This window comes from Ranitomeya variabilis, chromosome 7, assembly GCF_051348905.1.
Source record: "Ranitomeya variabilis isolate aRanVar5 chromosome 7, aRanVar5.hap1, whole genome shotgun sequence".
In the NCBI taxonomy this organism is placed as follows: domain Eukaryota; kingdom Metazoa; phylum Chordata; class Amphibia; order Anura; family Dendrobatidae; genus Ranitomeya; species Ranitomeya variabilis.
In genome coordinates this window covers 13,541,766-13,561,552 of record NC_135238.1, presented here as the reverse complement: position 1 = coordinate 13,561,552, position 19,787 = coordinate 13,541,766, and the positions used below count along the sequence as shown (strand labels likewise).

The 19,787-nt window shown below is 49.3% G+C and overlaps 1 protein-coding gene across 2 annotated transcripts; it reads right to left on the bottom strand.

Annotated features, from left to right (window-relative positions):
- Positions 1–1,202: 1,202 nt before the first annotated feature.
- LOC143785371 (nmrA-like family domain-containing protein 1) lies at positions 1,203–18,562 on the bottom strand. Of its 2 annotated transcripts, XM_077274163.1 has the most exons (6): positions 18,544–18,562; positions 14,601–14,624; positions 3,654–3,892; positions 3,292–3,541; positions 1,948–2,138; positions 1,203–1,667 (listed from the first exon to the last, which is right to left on the bottom strand). In XM_077274163.1, the coding sequence occupies exons 1-6, from the start codon at positions 18,545–18,547 to the stop codon at positions 1,488–1,490; spliced, it is 888 nt and encodes a 295-aa protein (XP_077130278.1). In that variant the 5' UTR covers positions 18,548–18,562; the 3' UTR covers positions 1,203–1,487. The 2 variants fall into 2 exon arrangements, with proteins under 2 accessions (XP_077130278.1, XP_077130277.1); XM_077274162.1 differs by lacking the exons at positions 14,601–14,624; positions 18,544–18,562 and adding an exon at positions 5,457–5,556.
- Positions 18,563–19,787: the final 1,225 nt, after the last annotated feature.

Here is a 19,787-nt window from a genome sequence, read left to right as displayed (position 1 = left end):
CCTTTAAATCAAAAAAGCTCCAGCAATGAACTGATTGTGGTCAGCTTAGGAAGCGTTTCTTGTTGTTTTCAGGGTTCTCTGATGTTTATGGGATAAGCCCTTTAATTGTGTAATCAGATTTTTTTTTTGTCTTAAAGTGGATGCAGAACCTCCTCAAAGGGATCTGTCCTGGAGAAATTATCCCTGGAGGTTGTCAGGATCTTAACTGGAAATACTAATTATACAGGGGCTTCTCACTAAATTAGAATATCACCAAAAAGTGAATTTCAGGTCTTCAATACAAGTGAATCTCCTATAGAGTCATTACACACAGAGTGATCTATATCATGGGTTTATTTCTGCTAATGTTGATGATTATGGCCTTTTCTTAGTCCTCTTAAGGCTGCGGTTATCCCGGTTGCTTGTGCACCTTCTTCTACCACACTTTTTCCTTCCACTGTACATTAATATTCTTGGATACAGCACTGTGTGAACAGACGGCTTCTTTAGCAATGACCTTTTGTGGCTTCCCCTCCTTGTGGAGTGTGTCAGGTCAGCAGTCTTCCCCATGATTGTGGAGCTACTGACAGACTAAGGACCTTTATAAACACTTAGGAGCCTTTACAGGTGATCATTGTTAATTGTTCTAACTTACAGAGATAATCACTTTTGGGTTTTCATTGGCTGTAAGCCATAATCATCAACATTAACAGAAATAAACACGTGAAATAGATCGCTCTGTGTAATGACTATAGAATATAGGAGATGTCGTTTTCTTAAAGCTTCTGCTAAATCTTCTAATTTTGCCAATTTCACCCTTCTGTGACTTCATCCCCGGTCACACGCCAGTTGTGGCGACGGATCCTCGTAACTGTGAACATGGTTTATTTATTAGGATTAAAGCATTAAACCAGTAATGACCTGAAGTCTGTGTGTTGTATTCATTCATGTCAGTCTTAGAGGGAGTTGTCGCACCGACCTGACAGGAAATCTATACTGCAGTGTGAACAGCACCGTCATACAATGGCCGCCACAGATCTGCTAATCACTATACTGTTCCCCTCCGGGGGGCGCCGACACTAGAACACATCACCCTCCGGCGTCCATATGTGGCCGTGTTACCCATAGCAACCAATGCTCATTTTCAAAGGTTGCTAGTGACACTAATGGATCCGTGGCCTTGTATTTCCCCAGAAACCATCATCCCCTTTCACACACTAATGTCACAGTTCAGAAATTGTTGTTTTATTAGACAAAAATATAGAAAACCGGAGACCTGCGGTCCCGGGCGTTTCACAGTAATGGTCCCAAAAACTAGGACAGGCAGTGTATAGCAGCCAATCAGGTTACAGCTTTTATCTTCCACATGGAGTCTCAGGAGTGAGAGCCGGGTTTTGATTGGTTGCTACGGTCACAATACTTCCTCCCACCTGTCTCCATGCACTAGTTTTTCTAAAGCAGCCCCGAGGTTTCAGTATTTCACAGTCTTTCCTCCACTACAAGTCACTTCACAAGTCCTTAAACGCCTCCTTGTTCTCCTCCATCCATGGTTGGAAGGTCTTGGCTTTGGGGTTGAGCTTTAAGGTGATGTCCACGTCCCGGTCGGGCTTTGTGATGTAGAAGCGGAACATGTTGGCCAGCTCCGCCGCTCCGGGGAAGCCGAGATTCTCGTACGCTTCAGGGGTGATCTGTGGGCAAAATACACACAAGGGACATTACAGCACAGGCCTCACTACAAGCTACTGCTCTCTGGTATCAGTCCTGTTAGGCAGAGGAGATTGTCCTGTAATATCAGATCCAGCTAAGTGAGCAGAAGTGTAAATGCAGCTCTGGTTGTGAGCGGGTGAACGCCACCCTGTGCCCAGCGAGTATAAAGCACGGGATGGCTGCCTCGTAATGCCCAGACTACACTGTGGCGGCCATTATGGCGGTGTCATATCTGAGGGAGATAGAAGCCGCTGATCTCACCTGGGCGTCTTTGATGTCCTTGCCGGTGACTTTGGACATTATGGCCGCATACTGCTCCACCTCCAGCTTCTCCGTGCTCAGTCCGATGTTCTTGCCCACGTATTCTGACGGCGACTTCAGAATGCTGACCACCACGCCGCCCACATCTTTGACGGACATCCCATCCAGGGGCACATCACCCATCGGGATGGCTGGAAAGAGAAGGAGCAGACTGCAACAAACCCTCAGCTGTAGAACATAATATCCAGAGACTTCAACTATGGATGTAGACAAGCATATGACCAGTCACTGACAGCTAGCAGAGATCATGAATAGAACATTAGTTTCACTATGCTCCAGAGCTGCAATCAGTTGATCTGCATGATAATACTCTGCACCAGTAGGGGGCAGTAACGTGCCGAGTGACCGACATTAGGAGATTCCCTGCGCAGATCTGAACGCAGCGCCTCAGGGAGACAACGAGGCCTCTGTGCAGCCATTACAAGGGTCCACTCAGTCTTCATAGGCCCCTGAACAGAAGTCCTGCATGGATGGAGGAGGCCTTCCCATAAAATATCATCGTGTCAGATAGTGGAGGTCCATCTGGTGGGACCCTCAGCATTTGAGGATGGAGGGTTCTGGTCCCCCTTAGTAGAGCAGCAGTCGAATACGCACCCTCCTGCTCCATTCACAGCGAGGACCCCAGTAGTTGGAAAGGCAGAGAAATTGTCCCTGTGGGCATTTGTTTTTGCCCATAAGCTCAGTGTAAGGCCTCAGTCAGACAGACGATTGTCACGTATGAGGGAAGGGAGCCGGGTTATTCTCAGAGGGTGGGGAAAGGAGTGGGGCCACACACGATGTCAGGGCAATGTGTCCCCCCACCCATTGATTTTCATGGTGGATATTGATTCCCCACGGATAGTAATTGTACATTCATGAGATTTTCCACTGACCACTCGGTCAATGAAGCATTGTGGACATGGGAATGGCCCCAGACACGAGTCATCTGTGAAAACCAGCGATGGCTCTTAAGGCCTAAAACAGACTTTACCTCACTGGGTCCAGTGCCGACTAAGTCTTCGCTGCAGCGGTCATTATACCAGCACTGCAGCCAATCACTGAGCTCAGCGGTTCGGACCGTCTACTTTGGCCCAGCTCAGTGATTGGCTGCAGCACCGATGTTGTGACAATGGAACCAGGGATGGAGAAGACTCAGTTCAATGGTTTGTGGGTAGAAAGAGGCTGAAAATCGTCCACTTCCTGTATAATTGGTGCCTTGTGACAGCAGCCATTTTGGGCGTCCCCTCTATAAAGCTATGAAGGCCTCTCCCTCATTAATGACGAGTGACGGAACGTTCCTTGTACCTAGTGAGTAGCCATCACCGTCCTTGTTCTTCTGGGGCCTGAAGAAGGTCAGCAGGTTCTCGTAGTAACAGGGAAGCCTCACGCTGATCATGGGGACCCCGATCTCACGGAAATATTCCTCAATTTCTCCTTTTCCATCAAAATGCAGCACCTCCAGCTTTCCCTCCGTCAGTTTCTTCACATTCTCCAGGCCGCTGAAGACCACAATCTCCAGGTCGAGACGCTTGGACAGATCTGCGATCAGTTTACCCTGGAGAAGTTTATAAGAGTGTTATCAGGATCCAGAGCAGCGCTCCTTACATGAACCAGGAGGCCCAGGATGAATCCCACATCATGCGACAGTCTAGTAATGGCGCCGTTACCTGTGTGATCTCTTTCTCCTTGTTGAAATGCTCCCAAAAGTTGGTGACCAGGAACGCCCCATACGCCCCGCTCAGGGCGGCCTCCAGGCTCTTCTCATCGTCCAGATCCGCGGACACGACCTCCGCTCCGGCCTCCTTTAGCTTCTCAGCTGCCGGTTTGCTGGTGTCCCGAGTCACCGCCCTGACCTCAAAGGTGCCATCATCCAGGAGAGCGGCAGCGACGGATCCGCCCTGAGCTCCTGGGAGAGAAAGCACAAGACATGGCGGACATTAGCACCGCGGCCAAACATGGGGAAACAGCACCATCCAGAAGGTTGGGAAAACCGAGGGACCACCCTGTAAATATTCACCATCAGTCCGGAGTATACCGGGACCACCCTGCTTGCCGAATCAGACACCAGGGGGCGCTCCAGCACCTCTTTCCTGGAGTTAAAGTAGTTTGAACAGGGACCCGCCGGCCATTATGGATGTGGGTGAAATTTTTCAGATGTTTTCAACTAAATTATAATTTGACATTTTGAAATGTGCCAGATTTTAAAACACACACTTTTCTGATTTCTTTGCTCAACTCCTAAGCAACAAATAATAAAACTTGTTTGGAAAACCAGCAGCAGCACTAATGTTAGTAAGGACAGTCTCATATGTTGAAGTGGGAAATATATCCAAAAACCTGAAACCAACGTATGTACGACCGGCCATGGACCTCAACGGCAAAATCAACGACAGGCCGCATTATTTTTATTTGTTTATTTATTTTTAACATCCTACATTAAGAACATTCTGGAAAGCGGCGTCCTGGTTTATTAATCAGCGACATAAGTGCGATAATTACCGCTCACCCAAACGGGCGTTCTGCCATTGGAGAATATTATCCCCACATGGGAACCTGCGAGTTCAGGGAGATTTACTGCATAAGAAAGGAAATCGCCGACTCAGGAAGAAACCAAACGTCCCGAAACTGTTTATTAAGAATATTTCACATAAAACTTATATTGCCATGTCCTAGCAAAGGAGGTTTTTTTTTAAAGTTTTAAGAGGAAATCTGGGATAATTCTTATTCATAGAATGACCGGCTATAATTCTATACGAATCAGAATCAATAACATTAATTTTCAAAATATTATCCAAGGCTAGTTTCTACTGGAAATTAAGGGGGAAAAAAAGAAATATATAAAAAAAATTTTTTTGAAAATATATTTATGGCAGACCAGAATAGCCAGCCTCTCCCCTCCCCGTTTAGTCTTTATTACTGTCCCTTTTCCTTCCCATTCTAGAGGATAATATTTAACACAGGACAGTTACATATACACTTGTGTTTGTTTCTTCCAAAGTTTCGCTAACTTTTAACCAAAATGTCCCCACAGCTGGGAGAATAGATTTAAAGAGGGAGCTCCCTTCCTATTAACCACCTACTGACTGCAGCATCTACAGGGTTAAACAGACCTACCTGCTGCCCACCCTGCTGGACCCGGGGCGGTAGGAGCCAGCTGGGGGGCACAGCCGACACCCGCTGTACACACACAGACTACAACTCAAGGGTTAAACAGTGGGGTCCCGACCCCCTCCATAGTACTTGGGGTAAATCCCCCATAACCAGGAGCTGCCCCAATATAAAGCTGCTTGTAAGGTTCCCCATCCCAGGACTGGTGGCAGATGCTGGGGGTTGTAGTCCAGCAGAGCCGCACCGCCTGTACATAGGGTGGGCGACCTATGGGGGATATACAGCAGTCACAGGAGCAGCCACCGCCGCCTGCAACGGAAAGTTCCCCAAACTCCAGCCCTTTCCTCCTCCCCCGCACTCACCTGTAGCTCCAAACACCACGAAGACTCTCTTGTCGGCCATGTCTGCTGTGCACTGGATGTGTGTGCGGGTATACAGCCCAGAGCGGATTATATACCGAGCCCGGACCCCTCCCCACCCTGGGCTGTGGCCAAGTGTCATAATGACTCAGCACTGCACACAACAGTCAGCCCCCCATCCCAAGACCCTCTACACCCTCACTATGTCCGCCGGGCAGTCAGCAGACAGTCACACTATTATCAGCCAAGAAGGACATTCCGTCACCCCGGCTGTTCATCCTGAGCTGCCTAGTTCACCAGCAGAATGCAGGACTGACAGCAGCAGAGGAATATTCAGCTTCATGTATAAACGCAGAGTAATGGCAGGAAGTATGATTACAAGATCTTTAAATAAAAAGGGATTTTAATGACAGATGACCAATGTTGTTGTTGTTTTTTATACATTTAAAGGGGAATTCCACTGAAATTAATAGGAGGCGGACGGTTCTATTTCTAGGACTCTCGCTGGTGGATGTTGATTGGCTGAATGTCTGCGGCAGCTAATCAGCACTCGGCTCACTGGCGGCCACTGGGAATGTGGCTCAGTATCAGGATACATGGCTTGCAGGACTCCTCTTTCTATGGACGATTCGTCCCCTGAAGGCGCAAAGAATCCGATCCCATGATCCAGGCGGCGGCGGCTGTGTAATCCCAGTATTGAAGTGCGGTTTATAATCCCGCTGCACATAATAGGCCGTGTGGTGGAGTAATCCTCTGCAACCGCCGCCTCATAGCGATCAGAAAACGTGCGGTCAGAAGCCCTCTCCTCATTAGTGTAGCTACAAGAGGCAGAGGCTGCGGTCACTACGCGCCCCATGCTCTGAGGGGCCCACCTGGAACTACGATACGTTTAACTATATTGACATTCTCTGGCAGAAAAAAGACAAGATCTCCCTGTACTGTCACGCGGCCGCTACAGAGAGTGCATTATACTGTATGGAGGTCTATAAGGAGTGTATGATACTGTATGGATTACTGTGGGTAGTGCATTATACTGTATGGAGGTCTATGGGGAGTACATTATACTTTATGGAGGTCTATGGGGAGTGCATTATACTGTATGGAGGTCTATAAGGAGTGTATGATACTGTATGGATTACTATGGGGAGTGCATTATACTGTATGGAGGTCTATGGGGGGTGCATTATACTGTATGGATTACTATGGGGAGTGCATTATACTGTATGGAGGTCTATGGGAAGTGAATGATACTGTATGGATTACTGTGGGTAGTGCATTATACTGTATGGAGGTCTATGGGGAGTACATTATACTTTATGGAGGTCTATGGGGAGTGCATTATACTGTATGGAGGTCTATGGGGGATGCATTATACTGCATGGATTACTATGGGGAGTGCATTATACTGTATGGAGGTCTATGGGGAGTGCATTATAATGTATGGATTACTATGGGGAGTGCATTATACTGTATGGATTACTATGGAGAGTGCATTATACTGTATGGAAGTCTATGCGGAGTGTATGATACTGTATGGAGGCTTATGAGGAGTATGGATTATGTAGGAGTATGTAGGAGTATGTAGGAGTATGGATTACTATGGAGAGTGTATTAAACTGTATGGAGGCCTATGGAGAGTGTATTATATATATAGGCTTATGGGGTGCACTATACTATATAGAGGCCTATGGGAGTGCATTTTACTGTATGGAGGCTTATGGAGAGTGTATTATACTGTATGGAGGCTATTTAGGGGGCCATCATACAGTGTGGGAGCTAATGTGGGGTCTTTGTGCAGTGTAGGGGTGATTATATTGTGTATAGGGGAGCTGTCCAGGGGGAGATGGGACATCATTACATGTAAAGTGGGCACTTATTGTTATAGGAAAACTCAGGTTACTGTGACTGTCAAAGGGGCACATAGGTCATTATTACTTTCTAGTGGACATAAAGTGGGCACTGTTTTCTAGGGCACTTGCACCTGGCATTACTATATTATAGATGGGTGCTTTAGAATTTAAAGGGCACAGAGAACAACACAGCAGTAATATGGACACATACGGCAGCAGCGGCTCAGTATTGGGGTATCAGGTGCAGTAATAGGGACACATACGGCAGCAGCGGCTCAGTATTGAGGTATCAGGGGCAGTAATAGGGACACATACGGCAGCAGCGGCTCAGTATTGGGATATTAGGGGCAGTAATAGGGACACATACGGCAGCAGAGGCTCAGTATTGGGGTATCAGGGGCAGTAATAGGGTCACATATGGCAGCAGCAGCTCAGTATTGGGGTACCAGGTGCAGTAATAGGGACACATACGGCAGCAGCGGCTCAGTATTAGGGTATCAGGTGCAGTAATAGGGACACATACGGCAGCAGCGGCTCAGTATTGGGGTATCAGGTGCAGTAATAGGGACACATACGGCAGCAGCGGCTCAGTATTGGGGTATCAGGTGCAGTAATAGGGTCACATACGGCAGCAGCGGCTCAGTATTGGGGTATCAGGTGCAGTAATAGGGACACATATGGCAGCAGCGGCTCAGTATTGGGGTATCAGGGGCAGTAATAAGGACACATACGGCAGCAGCAGCGGAGTATTGGGGTATCAGGTGCAGCAATAGGGACACATACGGCAGCAGCAGCGCAGTATTGGGGTATTGGGCAGTAATAGAGACACATACGGCAGCAGCGGCTCAGTATTGGGGTATCAGGTGCAGTAATAGGGACACATACGGCAGCAGCGGCTCAGTATTGGGGTATCAGGGGCAGTAATAGGGACACATATGGCAGCAGCGGCTCAGTATTGGGGTATCAGGTGCAGTAATAGGGACACATACGGCAGCAGCGGCTCAGTATTGGGGTATCAGGTGCAGTAATAGGGACACATACGGCAGCAGCGGCTCAGTATTGGGGTATCAGGTGCAGTAATAGGGACACATACGGCAGCAGCGGCTCAGTATTGGGGTATCAGGTGCAGTAATAGGGACACATACGGCAGCAGCGGCTCAGTATTGGGGTATCAGGTGCAGTAATAGGGACACATACGGCAGCAGCGGCTCAGTATTGGGGTATCAGGTGCAGTAATAAGGACACATACGGCAGCAGCGGCTCAGTATTGGGGTATCAGGGGCAGTAATAGGGACACATATGGCAGCAGCGGCTCAGTATTGGGGTATCAGGTGCAGTAATAAGGACACATACGGCAGCAGCGGCTCAGTATTGGGGTATCAGGTGCAGTAATAAGGACACATACGGCAGCAGAGGCTCAGTATTGGGGTATCAGGTGCAGTAATAGGGACACATACGGCAGCAGCGGCTCAGTATTGGGGTATCAGGTGCAGTAATAGGGTCACATACGGCAGCAGAGGCTCAGTATTGGGGTATCAGGTGCAGTAATAGGGACACATACGGCAGCAGCGGCTCAGTATTGGGGTATCAGGTGCAGTAATAGGGTCACATACGGCAGCAGAGGCTCAGTATTGGGGTATCAGGTGCAGTAATAGGGACACATACGGCAGCAGAGGCTCAGTATTGGGGTATCAGGTGCAGTAATAGGGACACATACGGCAGCAGAGGCTCAGTATTGGGGTATCAGGTGTAGTAATAGGGTCACATACGGCAGCAGCGGCTCAGTATTGGGGTATCAGGGGCAGTAATAGGGTCACATACGGCAGCAGAGGCTCAGTATTGGGGTATCAGGGGCAGTAATAGGGTCACATACGGCAGCAGCGGCTCAGTATTGGGGTATCAGGGGCAGTAATAGGGACACATACGGCAGCAGCGGCTCAGTATTGGGGTATCAGGTGCAGTAATAGGGACACATACGGCAGCAGCGGCTCAGTATCGGGATATCAGGGGCAGTAATAGGGACACATACGGCAGCAGCGGCTCAGTATTGGGGTATCAGGTGCAGTAATACGGACACATATGGCAGCAGCGGCTCAGTATCGAGGTATCAGGTGCAGTAATAGGGACACATACGGCAGCAGCGGCTCAGTATTGGGGTATCAGGTGCAGTAATAGGGACACATACGGCAGCAGCGGCTCAGTATTGGGGTATCAGGTGCAGTAATAGGGACACATACGGCAGCAGCGGCTCAGTATTGGGGTATCAGGTGCAGTAATAGGGACACATATGGCAGCAGCAGCGCAGTATTGGGGTATCAGGGGCAGTAATAGGGACACATACGGCAGCAGCGGCTCAGTATTGGGGTATCAGGGGCAGTAATAGGGACACATACGGCAGCAGCAGCGCAGTATTGGGGTATCAGGGGCAGTAATAGGGACACATACGGCAGCAGCGGCTCAGTATTGGGGTATCAGGGGCAGTAATAGGGCACATACGGCAGCAGCGGCTCAGTATTGGGGTATCAGGGGCAGTAATAGGGACACATACGGCAGCAGCGGCTCAGTATTGGGGTATCAGGGGCAGTAATAGGGACACATACGGCAGCAGCGGCTCAGTATTGGGGTATCAGGTGCAGTAATAGGGACACATACGGCAGCAGCGGCTCAGTATTGGGGTATCAGGTGCAGTAATAGGGACACATACGGCAGCAGAGGCTCAGTATTGGGGTATCAGGTGCAGTAATAGGGACACATACAGCAGCAGCGGCTCAGTATTGGGGTATCAGGTGCAGTAATAGGGACACATATGGCAGCAGCGGCTCAGTATCGAGGTATCAGGTGCAGTAATAGGGACACATACGGCAGCAGCGGCTCAGTATTGGGGTATCAGGTGCAGTAATAGGGACACATACGGCAGCAGCAGCGCAGTATTGGGGTATCAGGGGCAGTAATAGGGACACATACGGCAGCAGCGGCTCAGTATTGGGGTATCAGGGGCAGTAATAGGGACACATACGGCAGCAGCGGCTCAGTATTGGGGTATCAGGTGCAGTAATAGGGACACATACGGCAGCAGCGGCTCAGTATTGGGGTATCAGGTGCAGTAATAGGGACACATATGGCAGCAGCGGCTCAGTATTGGGGTATCAGGGGCAGTAATAGGGACACATACGGCAGCAGCGGCTCAGTATTGGGGTATCAGGGGCAGTAATAAGGACACATATGGCAGCAGAGGCTCAGTATTGGGGTATCAGGTGCAGTAATAGGGACACATACGGCAGCAGCGGCTCAGTATTGAGGTATCAGATGCAGTAATAGGGACACATACGGCAGCAGCAGCTCAGTATTGGGGTATCAGGTGCAGTAATAGGGACACATACGGCAGCAGCGGCTCAGTATTGGGGTATCAGGGGCAGTAATAGGGACACATACGGCAGCAGCGGCTCAGTATTGGGGTATCAGGTGCAGTAATAGGGACACATATGGCAGCAGTGGCTCAGTATTGGGGTATCAGGTGCAGTAATAGGGACACATATGGCAGCAGTGGCTCAGTATTGGGGTATCAGGTGCAGTAATAGGGACACATATGGCAGCAGTGGCTCAGTATTGGGGTATCAGGGGCAGTAATAGGGACACATACGGCAGCAGCGGCTCAGTATTGGGGTATCAGGGGCAGTAATAGGGACACATACGGCAGCAGCGGCTCAGTATTGGGGTATCAGGTGCAGTAATAGGGACACATACGGCAGCAGCGGCTCAATATTGGGGTATCAGGTGCAGTAATAGGGTCACATACGGCAGCAGAGGCTCAGTATTGGGGTATCAGGGGCAGTAATAGGGACACATACGGCAGCAGCAGCTCAGTATTGGGGTATCAGGTGCAGTAATAGGGACACATACGGCAGAGGCTCAGTATTGGGGTATCAGGTGCAGTAATAGGGACACATACGGCAGCAGCGGCTCAGTATTGGGGTATCAGGTGCAGTAATAGGGACACATACGGCAGCAGCGGCTCAGTATTGGGGTATAAGGAGCAGTAATAGGGACACATACGGCAGCAGCGGCTCAGTATTGGGGTATCAGGTGCAGTAATAGGGACACATACGGCAGCAGCGGCTCAGTATTGGGGTATCAGGTGCAGTAATAGGGACACATACGGCAGCAGCGGCTCAGTATTGGGGTATCAGGGGCAGTAATAGGGACACATATGGCAGCAGCTGCTCAGTATTGGGGTATCAGGTGCAGTAATAGGGACACATATGGCAGCAGCGGCTCAGTATTGGGGTATCAGGTGCAGTAATAGGGACACAAACGGCAGCAGCGGCTCAGTATTGGGGTATCAGGGGCAGTAATAGGGACACATACGGCAGCAGCGGCTCAGTATTGGGGTATCAGGTGCAGTAATAGGGACACATACGGCAGCAGCGGCTCAGTATTGGGGTATCAGGTGCAGTAATAGGGACACATACGGCAGCAGCGGCTCAGTATTGGGGTATCAGGTGCAGTAATAGGGACACATATGGCAGCAGCGGCTCAGTATTGGGGTATCAGGGGCAGTAATAGGGACACATACGGCAGCAGCGGCTCAGTATTGGGGTATCAGGGGCAGTAATAAGGACACATATGGCAGCAGAGGCTCAGTATTGGGGTATCAGGTGCAGTAATAGGGACACATACGGCAGCAGCGGCTCAGTATTGAGGTATCAGATGCAGTAATAGGGACACATACGGCAGCAGCAGCTCAGTATTGGGGTATCAGGTGCAGTAATAGGGACACATACGGCAGCAGCGGCTCAGTATTGGGGTATCAGGGGCAGTAATAGGGACACATACGGCAGCAGCGGCTCAGTATTGGGGTATCAGGTGCAGTAATAGGGACACATATGGCAGCAGTGGCTCAGTATTGGGGTATCAGGTGCAGTAATAGGGACACATATGGCAGCAGTGGCTCAGTATTGGGGTATCAGGTGCAGTAATAGGGACACATATGGCAGCAGTGGCTCAGTATTGGGGTATCAGGGGCAGTAATAGGGACACATACGGCAGCAGCGGCTCAGTATTGGGGTATCAGGGGCAGTAATAGGGACACATACGGCAGCAGCGGCTCAGTATTGGGGTATCAGGTGCAGTAATAGGGACACATACGGCAGCAGCGGCTCAATATTGGGGTATCAGGTGCAGTAATAGGGTCACATACGGCAGCAGAGGCTCAGTATTGGGGTATCAGGGGCAGTAATAGGGACACATACGGCAGCAGCAGCTCAGTATTGGGGTATCAGGTGCAGTAATAGGGACACATACGGCAGAGGCTCAGTATTGGGGTATCAGGTGCAGTAATAGGGACACATACGGCAGCAGCGGCTCAGTATTGGGGTATCAGGTGCAGTAATAGGGACACATACGGCAGCAGCGGCTCAGTATTGGGGTATAAGGAGCAGTAATAGGGACACATACGGCAGCAGCGGCTCAGTATTGGGGTATCAGGTGCAGTAATAGGGACACATACGGCAGCAGCGGCTCAGTATTGGGGTATCAGGTGCAGTAATAGGGACACATACGGCAGCAGCGGCTCAGTATTGGGGTATCAGGGGCAGTAATAGGGACACATATGGCAGCAGCTGCTCAGTATTGGGGTATCAGGTGCAGTAATAGGGACACATATGGCAGCAGCGGCTCAGTATTGGGGTATCAGGTGCAGTAATAGGGACACAAACGGCAGCAGCGGCTCAGTATTGGGGTATCAGGGGCAGTAATAGGGACACATACGGCAGCAGCGGCTCAGTATTGGGGTATCAGGTGCAGTAATAGGGACACATACGGCAGCAGCGGCTCAGTATTGGGGTATCAGGTGCAGTAATAGGGACACATACGGCAGCAGCGGCTCAGTATTGGGGTATCAGGGGCAGTAATAGGGACACATACGGCAGCAGCGGCTCAGTATTGGGGTATGAGGGGCAGTAATAGGAACACATATGGCAGCAGTGGCTCAGTATTGGGGTATCAGGGGCAGTAATAAGGACACATACGGCAGCAGAGGCTCAGTATTGGGGTATCAGGGGCAGTAATAGGGACACATACGGCAGCAGCGGCTCAGTATTGGGGTATCAGGTGCAGTAATAGGGACACATACGGCAGCAGCGGCTCAGTATTGGGGTATCAGGTGCAGTAATAGGGACACAAACGGCAGCAGCGGCTCAGTATTGGGGTATCAGGGGCAGTAATAGGGACACATACGGCAGCAGCGGCTCAGTATTGGGGTATCAGGTGCAGTAATAGGGACACATACGGCAGCAGCGGCTCAGTATTGGGGTATCAGCAGGATGAGGAGTTTGTGCAGGTTGGGAACAGATGGTGATGGAAAAGACGGGAAAGGTGAACGATTCCATCAGAAAGAACGTCAGCGGTAAGTCACCATCTATAACTATACTGTGATCTCTTACATGTTCTGTAGGACTGGTATCTACCACTGACCATATGACGGTAATATCAATATTGGCTTTGTAAAGAGGTTTATTTCAGTAAGGCTACTTTCACACATCAGTTTTTTAGCGTCAGGCTCAATCCGGCAAATTTTGGAAAAAAAGTATCAGTCGCAAATTGTAAAAAAACAGAGAGAGAGAATAGAAAATGCTACGGAGGATGCTCAATTAAAAAAAAACCTGAATCCGTTGCCGGATTCAGTCATTTGACGCATTCGGCGCCTATAGGCTTCCATTATAGCAAACTCCGGATGCCGCTGGATCCATCACTGTCCGTTTTCTCCGTCCGCCAGAACGAATCTAGCGAAAAACGGATGAAACGTGAGACCATCCGTCACAATCCGTCGCTAATACAAGTCTATGAGAAAAAAAAAACAGATCCGGCGGCAACTTTTGGATCCGTTTTTTTCAAAATTCGCCGGATTGAGCCTGACGGCAAAAAAAACTTTAGCTACACCTCTTTACCTAACTGAGCTTGTATAACACCAGGAGGAAAATTAGAGTTTCTTAATGTAAAGGTGACACTTCCCAGAAGGCAAAACACTGAACAAGAAGGGAATTCTGGGAGATCGGTGATTACTGCTTCAAAGTCGGCAGAATTGTGATTGCAGCTCTGAAGTATAAACTACATTTTTCCCTCTGCAAAGCTGGTGAACTAAATGTGCATCCAGTGGGTATCAGGCTGAGATCACCTCGATTCTGGGGACTCCCCATTGTCCCCTCACAGTTTTATAATTCGGCATTATAGTAGGAGAACTCCCTGCCCCGTCACACACTATACGGCCCATACATGACTGTCACCATATGTGGCTATTCACCCTGCGGGAGAGGGCTCTGTAATGCAGTAGCGTAGCTACCAGGGGGGCAGAGGGGGCGGTCGCCCCGGGCCCTGTGCTCTGAGGGGGCCCACCCGGAGCTACGCTACTGTCAGGGCCGGCGTTAGGGGCCCCTGCCTAGTCCGGTCAATGATTATCTTTCATTTCCCCTGCGTTTGTACTGTGTATGTAGCTAAAGTAACATGCACGGTACAAACACTCACAGGGAGTCAGCAGAGAGAAGAGAAGGCCTCCAATCAGAGTGCAGGGAGTGAGTCATGTGATCGCTCTCCTGCAGTCTGTGGAGGAGAGGGGGAAGGGAGGTCACTCACCGCTCACCCAATCCCGGCTGAGCGCGCTCTGCTCAAAGCTGCTGTGCTGCAGAGAAGTGATCAGCTCGAGCAGCCAGGGACGCAGGGGGTCTCTGCCTGTGACTGTGAGCTGAGCTCACTGCCTACACATGATGTCTGCAGCATCTGACTTGGAGGAGCCTGAGGAGCAGCCCCCAGGACCAGAGGACACTCTCCACACAGCATGATGAGTATCTTGGCACATGTCATTTGCTATTTGATATGTCTGATCTGTTGCCTTGAATACATACATACAGGCACAGTATATAAAGCAATGAAGGTTCTTAAAGGGAACCTGTCACCCCGTTTTTTAAAGATGAGATAAAAATAGCGTTAAATAGGGGCAGAGCTGTGCTTTACATTAGTGTATTTTTTGTGCCTTTATTCCCCAGCTATGCTGCCGAAATACCTTTGTAAAGTCACCATTTTGGGCTGTCACTCACGCTGGTCTGGTCAAATGGGCGTGGTGACAGCGCTGTTTCTTCCCCCAGATCTTGCTTATCTGTCCGTTGGTGGTGTAGTGGTTTGCGCATGTCCAGCTGCCGAATCCACTGCGCAGGTGAAGGAAAAGAGCGCGATCTGCGCTGTTACCCTGGTGATCGGTGGGGGCGGCCATCTTCCTAAGGCCGCACGTGCGCAGATGGAGTGCTTTGCTGCACGGGGCTTCAGGAAAATGGCCGCGTGATGCCGCGCGTGCGCAGATGGAGATCGCGGCGGCCATTTTCCTGAAGCCCCGGGAAGCCGCGCACTCCATCTGCGCACGCGCGGCCTCAGGAAGATGGCCGCCCCCACCGATCACCAGGGTAACAGCGCAGATCGCGCTCTTTTCCTTCACCTGCGCAGTGGATTTGGCAGCTGGACATGCGCACACCACTACGCCACCAACGGACAGATAAGCAAGATCTGGGGGAGAAACAGCGCTGTCACCACGCCCATAGGACCAGACCAGCGTGAGTGACAGCCCAAAATGGCGACTTTACAAAGGTATTTCGGCAGCATAGCTGGGGAATAAAGGCACAAAAAAGACACTAATGTAAAGCACAGCTCTGCCCCTATTTAACGCTATTTTTATCTCATCTTTAAAAAACGGGGTGACAGGTTCCCTTTAAACTTGTATGTCTTGTTTATCCTGCAATCTGGACAGACACTGAACACTGACATGTGATCGATAAGTGTCTTGGCACATAATGTATTTACTGCTGATTAGCTTATGAGAAGGAGAATGATTATTTTCTTAAGTTTGCGAGTGGCTGGAATCTTGCAGGACGGCTTTTACATGTGGGAGCCTGTCATCATATAAGGTCCGGCCAGCATCTGTACTATGCCCTCACATAGTGTTCTAGAATGCTCTCTATGTCCCCAATCCTCTATGCAAGGCACAAAAAAGAGCTTTTATTATACTCACGGATGGCGTGGTCCGGGCGTCACAGTCTTGATCCGGCGCCGACCCTCTTCCTGTGATCGCTGTCCCTCTTCGTGTGGAAGATGCGTCCTACATCCTGCATTCAGTGTCCTCTATTGCACTCCCATGCAGGTGCCCTTCTCTTTGCCCTGCTGAAGTCAGAGCACAGTATTGTAGTGCGCATGCGCCAGCTTTATTTCCAGGTTATCAGTGCCCTTTGGCCTTTCCCAGCACATATGCACTACAGTACTTGGCTCTGCTTTCAGCAGCGCAGACAGAAGTGTGCCTGCACAGGAGCGCGATGGGTGACAAGGTGTGGATGACGTAGAATGTGTCATACAGATGAAGCAGTAATGGAGGATGGCGATCTTAAGTCAAGACCAGCGATGCCTTGGTGAGAGCCATTGGTGAGTATAATGAGAGGTCATTTTTATGCCTTGCGGAGGGGATTGGGGACACATTTACAGCCTTCCTTATAGAGGCTGCCTATGGGAGCTGCATTATACTATATAGTCTTCCTATGTGAAGGGCATTATACTATAGAGTCTGCCTATGGGGAGTGCATGATACTATATGGAGGCCTATGGGGAATGTATTATACCATATTGAGGACTATCTGGTGTATTATGCTATATGGAGGCTATCTAGAGGGCCATCATTCAGTGTGGAGATTACAGCGATGAGGCCATCATACAGTGTTGGAGCCAGTTTGGGGGATATTAACGGGTCAGTATATACAGTGAGGAGGCATCATACTGTGTATAGGGGAGCTGTACAGTGGGGGAGACTCGGGACTTTATTAAATGTAAAGTGGGCACTTATTCTTACAGGGGAACTCAGGTTACTGTGACTATCAAAGGGTCACACACAGAGGGCATTATTACTTTCTAGGGGACAAAATGTGGGCACTGTTTTCTAGGGCACTATATTATAGAGGGGTGCTTTAGAATTTAGAGGGCACAGAGAACCACACAGCAGGTGCAGTAATAGGGACACATACGGCAGCAGCGGCTCAGTATTGGGGTATCAGGGGCATTAATAGGGACACATACGGCAGCAGCGGCTCAGTATTGGGGTATCAGGTGCAGTAATAGGGACACATACGGCAGCAGCGGCTCTGTATTGGGGTATCAGGTGCAGTAGTAGGGACACATAAGCCAGCAGCGGTTCAGTATTGGGGTATCAGGGGCAGTAATAGGGACACATACGGCAGCAGCGGCTCTGTATTGGGGTATCGGGGCAGTAATAGGGACACATACGGCAGCAGTGGCTCAGTATTGGGGTATCAGGGGCAGTAATAGGGACACATATGGCAGCAGCGGCTCAGTATTGGGGTATCAGGGCAGTAATAGGGACACATACGGCAGCAGCGGCTCAGTATTGGGGTATCAGGGGCAGTAATAGGGACACATACGGCAGCAGCGGCTCTGTATTGGGGTATCAGGTGCAGTAATAGGAACACATACGGCAGCAGCGGCTCAGTATTGGGGTATCAGGGGCAGTAATAGGGTCACATACGGCAGCAGCGGCTCAGTATTGGGGTATCAGGGGCAGTAATAGGGACACATACGGCAGCAGCGGCTCTGTATTGGGGTATCAGGGGCAGTAATAGGAACACATACGGCAGCAGCGGCTCAGTATTGGGGTATCAGGGGCAGTAATAGTGACACATGCAGCAGCGGCTCAGTATTGGGGTATCGGGCAGTAATAGGGACACATACGGTAGCAGCGGCTCTGTATTGGGGTATCAGCAGAATGAGGAGTTTGTGCAGGTTGGGAATAGATGGTGATGTGATGGGGCTGGAATATGAGAAGTGAAATGTGTCTTTGTTGTATTCTCTGCAGATGAGTTGTAGCTGGAAGATGTTGTCATGTCGGTCTGGGCCAGATGGAAAAGACGGGAAAAATGAACAATTCTATCAGAAAGAACGTCAGCGGTAAGTCATTATCTGTAACTGTGCAGTGATCTGTTATATGTTCTGTAGGACTGGTATCTACCACTGACCATATGGCGGTAATATCAGTGTTGGTCTTTATATGGAGATTATTTTCAGTAACAGCGCGGTCATCTGCTGAGGTTCTCCTCCACTATTAGGGCGCATCACCGAATTGTAATGAAGGTTACCTGGTTAGGGGCCCACTCAGAAGCTTCGCCCCCCTGGACCAAAACCCTAGCTACGCCTCTGCTGTAATGTCATCCTCACTCAGCAGAACAGGAAGATCCGGCTGTGTTGTGAAAAATGTCATCTGGGTGACTGCTGATAAGAAGGAGAGGGTGAAAGGTGTCTCTCTAGGTCACAGAGCGAAGGACGTGCACCTGAAGACCCTGGAGGAGCAGAGAGCTGCCCCTGCCCGACACTGACCCATATCTGATGAGATGGCACTATGACATCACTATGACATCACTGTGCCATCACTGTGCCATCACTTCATCGCGCCCCCTGCGGCATAAGGTGGGAGAGGAGCACAAAACAGGAGAATACAATTGTTAGGAAGCAAAAGGGGGAATATGACTACTGTACGTATGAGATTGAGCATAAAGAAGGCAGCATTACTATACTGAGAAGTGTAGAAGCAATCATGTTGTGGGCAGAACTGAAGGGGCTCCTCCGGCTTCAGTTTTTAACAGACAGTTCAAAATTTCACACTAAGGGCTCATACTCATTTGTGCGAGAAACGGACGAGTGCAATCCGATAAAAAAAATCGGATTGCACTCGGACCAATGTTAGTCAATAGGTGACATCTCATTTGCGATTTTTTTTCTCAGCCGAAATCGGACTGAGAAAAAAAATCACAGCATGCCAATGAGACTTGCCAATTTAAGTCAATGGGTGCGAGGAAAAAAAAAAAAAAATTGCACAGCACTCGGACCATGCGAGTGCTGTCCGATTTTTACGCACCGGTGTCCTTTAGAAAAGCCGGTAATTCAGTGTGGTGTACAGTAAAATCACACTGACATGTTAGAATAGATAAATGTCTACACATAGTATAGGAACTATATATATATATATATATATATATATATATATATATATATATATATATATATATATATATATATATATATATATATATATATATTTATTTATATTTCATACAGCACTAGATAGCAGAAAAGCCGGTAATTCAATTGCCGGCTTTTCCTATCTCCTTCCCAAACCCGACATGATATCAGACATGGGTTGCACACAGTAAACCATCTCATAACCGTTATATTTTTACATATTCCTCACTAATAATGTTAGAAGTGTTTGCGTGTAAAATTTGGGAGCTCTAGGTTTTAAATTAAAGGGTTAAATCATGGAAAAAACTGGCGTGGGCTCCCGCGCAATTTTCTCCACCAGAGTGGGAAAGCCAGTGACTGAGGGCAGATATTAATAGCCTAGAGAGGGACCATGGTTATAGGCCCCCCCCCCCCCGCTACAAACATCTGCCCC